Raw genomic sequence first — 11705 nt, 5'->3', positions numbered from 1 at the left:
AAATAATATTCAGCTCCTTTATGCTACCTGCCAAAGTGCATAACCTCACATTTTTCCACATTATATTCTACCTGCCCAGTTTTATTGCCTGCTCACTTAACCTGTCTGCAGATTGTATGCAAGATTCTGAGGAGCAATTTTCCTTTTTTTTTTACAGAGCAGGAATAGTCTGGAATGTGCTGCCGGGAGTAGTGGTGGAGGCAGATACGATAGGGACGTTTAACAGACTTTTAGATAAGCACATGCATATGCAAGAAATGGAGGGATATGGACCAAGGGCAGGCAGAAGCTATTGCTTTAAATTGGCGTCATGTTAGGTGCACCATCAGGGCTGAAGGCCCTGTTCTTGTGCTGTATTGCTCTATGTTCTAATTCTTGTCACGTGCCTTCTCACTTACTTTTGTGTCATCCACAAACTTGGCTATAGCACATTCACTTTGCTCATAATATATATATGGTAAATAATTGTGGCTCCAGCACTCCACTAGTCACAGATTGCTATCCTGAAAATGCACCCGAAATCTGTTTTCTGTTAGTTAACCAATCCTCACACACTAGGGCGTCTCTACAGGATTGTAGCAGAACTCCAAGCGGTTTTCAACGCCACAGTAAGGATATTGAGAGATGACAGAAGAATCTGCTTTTCTTAACCAGTCTGGCCTACAAGTGACTCCAGACCCATACCAATGGAGTTAACTCTTAACTGCCCTTTGAAATGGCCAAATAAGCCACTCAATTCATAGCATTTTGGGCTTGGGTAACAAACATTGGCTTTGCCAGTTACACCCACATTCTATAAAAGAAAAACCCAGCAGGTTGGCTTCAGAACCTTCTGGACTCCAAATTGATTTTAGCAACTTTAGATCTACTTATTTCAGACAGCAACTGCTGATAATAGTTTTATTGATATTTACAGCTCCTTTAAATGTACTGTTTCTTGTCCCGTTTTATCTCCTTTTTGCCTCATGTTTGTTTTTGTGATTTGAACATTCCAATTCAATACCTATCAGAGACCTTTTGTTTCTCCCTCCCCTTCCCTGTCTCAGTAGTAGTGGCATTGTTAACATGATCCAGTTCTAATGAAAGGTTATTAATCTGAAATATTAACTGTTTCACCCTTCGGTAGCTGGCTGATCCGCTAAGCATCTCAGGTTTCCAGCATCTGGGGCAGTTTTCCATGGGATGAGGGCTAATGTTGGTGCAGACATTAACACAGACTGTTTGGGGGCGAACAGATATTTCTGTCTTACTTTTATGTAATCAGAATTACAATATAGCACTCCTTCAAAACGAGGATAAATTATAAAATTCATTGGATGTGGTTGCCTCACAAATGGAAAAGAGTGTGAGCTGGGAAATAGATTTCTCAGTTACATTGGATATTTTCCCCACCTCCATCCCTATCCTCTCACAAAACTGTTGAACTTTGTTGTGTCTCACAGAACCTGGATACTCTTCAATTCTTGCCAAGGAGGCCACTCTTAACTTATAAATACATGAGTATTGCCAGTCCATTCACTGCAAAGACCAATTCCAGTCCTTGTTATTCACATATGACAGCACCACTCACTATAGATTGAGCAGATAGCCTAACTGTTTTTGTTCTTTCTCTAGCCAGCGTGTTGAGTTTGAGTACCCTTTGCTGTTTCTTTAAATACGTACTATTTCAATTGTTCTTTTGCAAAAGGTTTCAGAATGTATCAGTCTTGAAATCCTTGAGGTGTAAGCATAGTTCTACTTATATACAATTCGAGAGATAAAAGATATGAAATTAAGTTTTTCTAAGCCTCAAGAAGATGGCCACATTCAGCCATGTTTCAGTCAGCTCCTGGTCTCTCACCACACATATTCTTATTTGTAAACTGAATTCCACATTCTACTATTAAGCATTAACTAGGTTTGATGGCTCCTTGTTGGGCACAGTAATAAATAAAAATCAAGGGTAACAGAAACTTAAAGAATTCCTGTTTCAGATTGCTACTCCTTGAGCAATTAGTGATTTCTTCTTTAGCAGCACAGCACTTTTCCACAATATAACACCTTGATCCATCACCATTTACTGCCTTTCTACACTCTGGCCCACAACATCTGTTCTTTTAGATCTTAAATACTATGCATTCTCACTTCCCTTTGGTTTTGGATTGGTCTAATCGGATATGTTCCTGGACACTTCACCACATGACCTGCTATCTTAATTGCCCCAAACAGTCCTGACATCAGTTATCCCAATGTCTTCCAAAGGCCACTCAAAAAGGGAATACCAAATAGATAATGCTTCACTTAACAGTTAACCAGTCTTTAGTTCCCCCATCTCAGATTTAATTTCAATATAACAGGTAAACAAAAGAGTTTAAAGATTGTTTTTATTTAAAAATACTTTTGTAAAATGTCCCTATGATTTGTCTTCTGGTTTTTGCTCGCAGTGTCCTGAAGGTCAGTCTTCAAATCCTGGAGACTCCAGGGCAATCCTGGAGCGTTGGCAACCCTGCGACCTAGCTAGTCACTTCTTTGGTCTCATCCATAATCACATTGCCTCACTCTTCCTCCAATTCCCACTCACTACTTGATTTCCTCCTTAAAAAAAAAGAGACAGATCACCAAGTTGAATGCACAAGCACAAGGGCTCAGCAATATGTTGAACGGTCAACATGCATTACTTGATAGGATGCAGCTTCAGTCTCCTAATACACTCAGACCTGTCAACCATGTCTACAAAAACATACAGGTCCTTTTTTTTTAATAAACACAGGTACAAGAGCAAAAAGTAGGTTCTAGGCCTCAGTTGGGAGTACTAGGTCAATTCTTGGCATTATTCTTTGGGAAGAATGCATAATGTCAAGGCATCAGACAGGTGCAGGGATTTACCAGAATGATACAGGGATATGTTCGGTTGGGGTAAAAAAAAAATCACTTTGGGTTTATTTGAGGAAACTGGGGAACCTGGTGTTGTTTCCCCATAGACTGAAGATGATTAAGGGGAGACTGATAAAGGCATTCAATATCATGAAAGTCTTTGATACATACATAAGGTGAAACAGTTTCCGATTGTAGTTGGGTCAGTAACCAGAAATGCACAGATTTAATGTAATTGGCAGAAGAAGCAGAGAGGAGATGATAATACATTTTCTGATGCATTGAGTTGCGATCTTAAATGTGTTACCTGGAAGAAGTTCAATTACTCTCAAAAAGGAGCTGGATAAGTATTTGGAAGGAAAATGTACATTTTTGGGGAAAGGGAAGGTGGAGTAGGACACATTAGATAGCGCTTTCAAAGAACAGGCATCCTGAGATAACAGCATTTTTTTGCTATATGTTTCTATAAATTGTCTATGATTTTAAGCCACCAAGGGTGAGTCTGGGCTACTTTCAAGCCAAGTTTGGCACATTTTACTAATTGATTCACACGTTGCCATCACAACTATTAAGCACAAATATTCACTATGTGAATTATTTAATTAACAGTAAGCTTAAACCGAATCAACTAAATCAGCAAAGATACTATAGTACACCCTGACCCATGCTGAGGAAGGACTAACAATTAGTAGTTGTGATTTCCACAACTGGACTTTTTCTTGACAATTACATAGTGACTTTAAAATTAGGACAATAACTTTTTAAATAAACTTAAGTGCAGCTAATTTCATGCCTATTTAAGAGCAGTGGCATCACTGCCAAATTAAATGTTATTTTCACCCAAGGTTTAGATACAAAGTGACAACTCCAGCTGTGTGAATGACACAAAGATTTATTTTGCTTATATGACACAAAGATTTATTTTGCTTATAACTGCCGTGTCCTCTTCTTGCGTGGGTTGTGTTTTTCTCAGTTCTCCCATTGAATATTTTCCCCATTTATGCACCCCATTAAAATTTAGTTTCAGAGTTCTGGATTCATCTTTTACCTCTAATAAAAGAGATCCTCAAAAAAATTGCCTCCTTCTCAAGGCTGATGCCAGGCCTCAGGAATTCAGCAGCCATTGAATCTCTGCCCAGCAGTCTCACGAACCAGCCTGAAAATTGCCATGTAACAAAGGGAGGAGGAAAAATCCCTATGAAATCATAGCACTTTGAAGTAGAAAGCAAGTTAGCTTTTAATAGATTTACTCATTAAAACAAATTTACTTCTCAAGAAAGCTTCAACAATTACTTCCATAGTTACACTGGTAAATGCAACAGGACTCCCTAGCCTGTGAGCCAGGAATAACTGGTGCATGATAGAAAAATACTTGCTGTACGACATTTGTTTAAAAGTTTACTTTATTGGTGAAAGTAAAGAAACAGATTATTCAATAACCGACAGTAACAACCATTTCTGTTTCTTTCCCTCTTAAACTTTATAGTGTTTCTCAAGTATTGCTGATCAAAGTGGAAAAGTGCCACCAACTGTGGAACTACATTAAAACTATGAAAAACAAGCAAGGTCCCTCCTATCCTACCTTCTCCCCTCTCTGTCTGGTGTTTTTTTTTTGGACAGTCTGGAGTAGGCAGGGAAATGGAAAGGTAATTAAGAGAGGTTGAAGGATGCAGAGAGGGAAGACCTACCCTTCCCAGCCTCAACAGCTTGTTTTGCATAGTTTCCCTTACTCTATTTCCTTTCTCCCTCCTTCCCCACCCCACTCTTCCCCAAGCAACCATTTAAAAGGCAAACATCCTTTGGAGCACCTTTAGAATCAGAGGCACAGAACAGACCATTTACAAACACCAGTTTTAGAACAGTCGAGAGTTTTTACAGAATTAAAGATAAATGGAATGCTCAATTTTGTTTTCGGACTGGGATTATGTTTCCTGCATAATCCTCTGCACTTTGAGAAAACAAACATTTAGTCCATATCACCGTACAGAGTTTATACAACTTGTGTGAGAACAGAAATTGTGTTGAACATTCATTTACTAGAGTTTAAGGCAAGTGGTTCATTTGTTTGCCAAGTTTTTAAAAAGAAAAATGGAAAGACTGTACAAACCATTGGTTTGAGCTGAACACGATTACATTAAAAAGTTGTACATAATCTGCACTCTTAAAAAAAGTAATGTTTAGCTAACTAGGCTGAGTATGTGCCTCTTACATTGATTCATAGGATGGATACATAGCACGTAACAAACACACATTCTCTCACTCAGTGTACTACGGCCATAGTATTCTATCTCCCTCATCCGGCTCCCTCTCACTTCACTGAAATCAGCCAACATCATTGTAAATCTGCACCTTTTATTGCCATCATACAGTCACAGTACTGATGCTTCAGAGGAAAAACAATACAATGACCCTGTAGGTTGGTTTTTGTAGTCCCTTAAGATTACAAAGGCATGCTCAAACTCTCTCATACACAGTCCAACACACACAGCAGCATGAGAAATGCTGGGAAGTTTGTTTTGATTGCAATACTACATGTGAGTAAATCACAGAGGTAAGAAGATTTTGAAACCATGTTAGTTTCTTTAACCAGTGCGAGTTACTACTTAAACAAATGAAAGAAGATTAGATTAAATCATATGGAGTGGTTTGGAAATTACCATTCCATAATGCTAAAAGCTTGATTAACGCGCAAATGTTTGAAGCTTAGCAGGTACAGTGCGTGTTTCAAAACAGAAAGCTAATTCAATTTCCATTCTTACTACGTTGTGGTGCATGGAAAGGTGCTTGAGAGGAAAAAGAACAAATGCAGATTATATTAACATGTTGTGAAGTTACAGTACTCTGCTGTGGAACAGAAAATATTTGCAACAGGGTTAAAAAGATAACCTTTAAAACCTTTTTTTTAAAAAAGGAAAGGGGCACTTGCAAATACCACATTTAAAGGTTTTAAAGCACACAAAAAAGCTTCTTAAAAAATAATTGTAGAGCAATTCTGCAGTGCCCGGCCTGTCCTCCAAAATGATTATGTCCCGATTTGGGGGGAAATCGTTAACATTTTTAAAATGGTAGACACATAGTCATGAGGAATAGTTTTAAACAACTTTGGGTCAAACTCTTAATGTGCGTGAGCAGCATCTACTGAAATAGAAATGACCCTAAAACAAGAGAGAATAAAAAGCAATGACTACATCTGACCTATAGGATCAGTCAGGCTCATTATTGCAAGGGCAGTTTCATAGTAAATATTCCTAGATACATAATAAACAAGTCCAGGAAAATTAAGAAAATATGGATAATGCAAATTGCTTTCTGATGAACAAAGGGTGAGTGAATCTCTTGGTTTCATTTGTTCAATAAACTTTTCCTCACAGATGTCTGGAACAATAGATGGCCATCCACACTTGGCACTGATTACTGAAAGCTAATTACCTCACTGCCGCAGACTGATCCTGGGCTTTATCCTATTCAACTCCATCAACTGTGACTCAGATATACAGCAAGCAAATTCTAAACGTCATGGTCCATTCTCGCTCTTCTCAATTAGCTATTCTCCCTCTCATATTTACCATATTGTATTCAAATATTTAATTCCTTTTGTTACTTCCTCACTGGGTTTGTCTGCTGTATCTTTGCTGGGTTAAAGTCTCACACATAACCAGTTACCTGGTCACTATCCCAAACGAATGGGTGTGAACATCAACAATGATGACTAATAAGCTATTTCCACTATACAGAGCAATGAAGGTGACATCAATCTTGGGCATACCGGTTGAAGGATAAGCTTTCCCTGGCTTGTATAGGATGATGGAATTTGGGTGTCCTCTCCCCACCCCTCAAAAATAATTTAGGCAGAGCCGGAATACCCCAATGCTTCACGTGAGTAATGCAGAAGTCAGCCAAAACTCCACCAAGTTCTTCTTTAAAGAGTCAGTTAGAACTCTAGGTAATCCCAGGAAAGGACATGACAAACCCTAGTGGGGCAAACAAAGGTTCAACAGGTTTGACAATATTCTTCATTTTCTCCCATTTGCTGAAAATATTAACTAGTTCAAAATAAATGGAACAGCAGATTGCTGAAGGACCAAAAAAACAGCACGCAAACTGGATTTAACTGTTCACAGGCCAATCTTGGACAGGGTGGGGCTTGCAATGAGGAGCAGTCAGCCTGCAGATCGATCAGATGTACAAGCAACAAAAAGCAGAATGAAACCCCCAGAATATAGGAGGCTTATGATGTAAAAATGAAGAAATTTTGATAGGAGTGCATCAGAAGAAACTGTTACCATTGCCAAGGAGAATAGTAACTAGAGAGTGTAGATTTACAGTAATTGACAAAAAGAACTTGAGGGGCAGGAGTTTTTACTTAATTACACAGTATTATTATGATCTATAAAGTGCTGTCTGTAAAGTTGAGGAGACACATTTAATAATAACTTTCGTAAGGGAATAGATAAGTAAACCAGACGATAAATTTAGAAGGATATGTGGAACAACAGGGAACAGGTCTAAGTAGATACATCTTAAGTCTTGGCAAGAGAGTCCAAACAGACTTACATGCTGTATGAATTTGTAATCTTTGTTATTCTAAGCTACCAGAAGCAGATCGGTGGCATCAGTAATTACAAAACTACAAAACAACAAAACAAATGCATGGACAGATCTTCACGTAATTCACACATTTTGAGGGAGGATACGGACTGGAACGTTTCCCACTCACTGTTGAGATGGATTTGCTTCAACAACCCACGAGCTGGTCATAAGCCAAGCTATTCCTTGTTTGCCTCAACAATACTCTGCAGCACCAACCATTATCTGGACATTTGTAGATTTCCAACAGAAGTACAGCTGTGCTGTGGCACTTGGTAAACAAAAATGCCTCAATGCACTTCACACTGGGGTTTTACTGGTTCAATGATGGAAGATTTTGCCCATCCAGGTAAGATTCAAGTGGGGTCCAGTGGGTGACCAAACATCCTCTAACCTATTGTATTAGGTTATATTTTATCACAAACTCAAAACCACTGCCAATAACAAGAATACATATTCCTCTTAGCTATGTAAAAATCTGAAATTAAAACAGCTGGATTCAAGAATTTAACTTACCAAAGAAACATGAAACTGGCAACAGTTGGTATTCCCTCCTAACAAATTTGCTAAAATAATTATCTTAAGGAAGCAAAGATTGCTATCAATAAGTTTCACATGCAAATTGCTTCAATGCTACCACCCAAGTGGGAAATTTAGAAGTGATACATTCACTTCACAGACTACACACCATTTGTTGTTTTCAATCTTCTCTGGCCAAAGACAGCACTAGCTGTTATTCCACAAGATTCTCCTAACTTACCCAAAGTGGCCATTCTTCTTGTATCCTCCCATATTTTGAGTGTACTGGCCAGCCTATACCAGTATTATTGTCCAACTCTATCCTGTCCTCTCGCCTATCCCAACATCCATTTCCAGAGAAAGTCATTGGGTAGTAAATTTGATTTTGTTTTTCGTCCTCCATCCTGCCCCAATTGCTCTTCCCTAGAACTACCGTCAGTTCAACAAATAAAATCAATACAATAAGAGCCACCATCTTTGTGCTGGACCAATAAGAAAGATAGCAGGATACCCTTTACTGGCAAACAAGCAAGCAAATGGCCAAGGACAAAAAACTGGCCAAATAAAAAAAAAAGTTAGTTCTGATGGAAGTTCATTGACCTAAAACATCACTGTTTTTCTCCACAGATGCTGCCTGAACTACCGAGCCTGTTTGTGACTTGACTGTGAAAGCTATGCTCACTCCTGACTTAACATTTCATTTCTGTGCTAACACCATCTCCAGTCACTAACACAACTGACAAAAGTCACATTTACCAACAATGTGGACAATTTGGAATTTGGCCATTCTGAGTATGCATATGGACACATGCTCAGCATCTGTTGGAGACTAACATAGAGGAAATTCCACTGTTCCCTAATGAAAATCCAAGAAGATGCTTTTCTTCCTCAAGGTGACAACAGTGGCCTGCTGCCAGAGAGCTACCTTTAAAGAGAAGTCAGAATTGAAACAGGTAGGACAGAAGTTAAGTATAAAAGGGAAAATAAAATAACTTTGAAAATTTAGTTGAAAACCTTAGCCCATCAACATGCTGCATCAGTACTCACAGACTGTGGAGTGAGACACCCAGTTTTCGAATGAGACCCCCAACATCCAGTGAAAGACAGTGAGAGAAAGGAAGCCACTAGTAAGATTTAGGATTAGACAAAGCATTTGAGGTAACAAAAGATAGACAGACACATTCACAATATAAATCCAAGCATATCACTGTTGCCATTTGCGATGAATTGAGATTGCTTCATGGAGATAGCAGATAAAGTTTGAAATAAACAGAACAGTAACATTATTTGCAAAGATTGCATCTTAAATGCCCCAAAATTTCCACCGTTCTATGCAGCTCACGTGTGATACCTTCTCTCCCTTACCCCACCTTCTCTGCTCACTCTGTCCCTGTGCCTGCTTCCCTTCACTACACCCACTGCCAATGTCTGTGGTGTGGTCAGACAACCCTTTATGCACAGAACACGCTGGCAGAAACCCATCAGCAAAATCCAAGGCGAGACTCATCCAACACCACTCCCTGCAACTTGTTGCCGTGTTGATAGCGTGAATGCTGAAGTGGAGGAATTCAGTTAAATCAACACTCCAGCTACAGACACAGGACCCCCATCGAGCTTCAGAAAACCTTTTTGGCATTCTATTTAAATTACAAGATGGGGAACAAGATGGCGTACAACATGTGGTGGGAGAAAGAAAATAAAAAGTATCCATCACAGTATCTGGCAGCACCATGTCATTCCCCAGAGTACCTGGTGGATCTGATAATAATTCCAGCTTGCAATCCTTATCAAGTCAGACTGCAGTGGCTGTTTTTTAAGTGACATTGGTAACCCTAAGCTATCTCTATATTTAAAATAGTAATTTTAAAAAAAATCATAATTCGGTGCCCATTAACTATTGTTAAGCCAATTGATATAAAATTTAAAAGTTTAATGACTCTGGAGACTTATACCCAGCACTTATAATTCAACGTGTTCAGCATAAATAACAGTGCTCATAAAGATTTTTTGTTTTAAAACATACAGTCATTAAAAGATAAAAGATCTCTGGAATATGCAGTGTACAAAAAAATTAATTTTGCTTTTTTTCTCGTCTAAAATTATCAACTTTTTTTCTTCAAAAAGGCACTTCATTCTGCAAAAGTGAGATCACAGAATCAGGTCAGCTACTGTAGGTCAGCGTGACTGTCTGCATAGCAACAACCAAAAAAAATTAACAAAGGAGGGAACAAAATACTTAAAATATCACAGAACTGCCCAAATACTTGTTTTTTGGTAGGTAGAGAGAAGGAAAAGTTTTCTACTCAAACTGTAGTCCATAACAAATTTTCCGTTTTGTTTTTCTATGTCTGTGATTTACTCTGATAGTTCTTCCTTTTAAATGAAGTCTGGTCATGTGCGACTTTCTGACATCAGGCTTTGAGAAGCTCAATGGACGTCAATCACCTTGTCCATAACGAGTTAACGGCAGGAACCACTGACGTGCTTCTTGTCTGATGATACCTCCCTTCTGCTCCTCCTCCAGAAGTTGCAGTTTCGATCCAAATACAGGTACGCGAGGCAGGGGAAACTGAAGGAAGCTTTCCTTTCGTTACAAAAAACAGAAACACAAAGCTGCGAAGGGGGGGGGGGGGGGGGGATGTGGCATGGGTGTAGACTGGGAAAGTGAAGGGGGATGGGATAAAAATCGGGCAAGAACAACGTAAGAATCTGCCAAGACGACATGCCCGGAGCACAATCGCTACCTGCCGCGGAGGTTCTGCAGCATACTGTAAATATCCTCTTCTTTACTCAGTCCTTCAAAGAATGGAATCAGATCAAACAACTCCGTGTCCGACATGTCATCAAACCAGGACTGCACAGGCACCTATTTTAACAAGAAATGTAGACACATTTTGTTAGCAAACGGTGAAGTCTACTAGATGGAAAACTTTGACAAGGCTGTGCAGAGGGAGGGTTTTTTAAAAAACAGACTAGTTTGAGATGTGGGAGACAATGGCAAAAGTAGCAATCATTGCCCATTATTAACTGCCCTTTAAGGCAGTAGTGAGATCTAGTTTGTGTGGTGAAAATGCGACCATGATCCATCAACATTAAAGAACTCAGTAAGGTACAACCAATGCAGAGTAATGTGTTGAGATTTGGAGGAGAGACTGGAGGTAATGGTGCTGCTCTAGTCTTTCCAGGTGGTGGAGAAATATGGTGCGTAGACCGGTGCCCCTGCTCCAATGTGGCTCTATAGACACCTGTTCAAGAATCCTAACATGCCAGCTGAACTTCTATCTTACCCCCACCTAAAACAACCTACTTTCTAACAAATATCACCAAATGGCATGTAGGAACTTTTCTCTTTAGTCCCTCAATCCTAGAATGTCAAGACCAAAAGCAGAATCTGGACTGCCTAACCCCTACTTGATGAACTGAATCAGCACAGGCCAACAAGTGCGAATAGAAAGGCTCACTTATAAATGGCATAGAAGCACCTTGAGAGAAGCTTTTAAATAAAATTATCAATAAAAACATCAGGGCTACAAGTTATGCACACTGTATAAAGCTTTACTTAGACTGCACCTGAGTTGTGTTCTCAGTTCTGGACACCACATCTTACCCAGTGGCCTTGGAGCTAATGATATTGGGATCTAAATACTGCATAAACTAGGCTGGTATTCCCTTGATTTTAGAAAATTAAGGGTGATTTAACTGCCTAAGAGGATCAAAAGAAATAGATAGATGGAATTAAAATACAG

At 39.2% G+C, this 11705-nt stretch overlaps 1 protein-coding gene across 1 annotated transcript in view; it reads right to left on the bottom strand.

Moving 5' to 3' along the window:
• Positions 1-2346: 2346 nt before the first annotated feature.
• The window catches only part of ctdspla (CTD (carboxy-terminal domain, RNA polymerase II, polypeptide A) small phosphatase-like a), a 52818-nt gene continuing 43459 nt past the window's right edge, over positions 2347-11705 (bottom strand). Inside the window, exons 8-9 of the mRNA XM_048618196.1 lie at positions 10704-10825; positions 2347-2574 (exon numbers count right to left, since the gene is read on the bottom strand). Coding sequence (XP_048474153.1) covers positions 2535-2574; positions 10704-10825 — 162 coding nt within the window. The 3' untranslated portion in view covers positions 2347-2534. The remainder of the gene's footprint in view (positions 2575-10703; positions 10826-11705) is intronic.

This window comes from Rhincodon typus, chromosome 2 (genome assembly GCF_021869965.1).
Source record: "Rhincodon typus isolate 14 chromosome 2, sRhiTyp1.1, whole genome shotgun sequence".
Taxonomy (NCBI): Eukaryota; Metazoa; Chordata; class Chondrichthyes; order Orectolobiformes; family Rhincodontidae; genus Rhincodon; species Rhincodon typus.
This window is presented reverse-complemented; position numbering and strand designations above follow the sequence as displayed.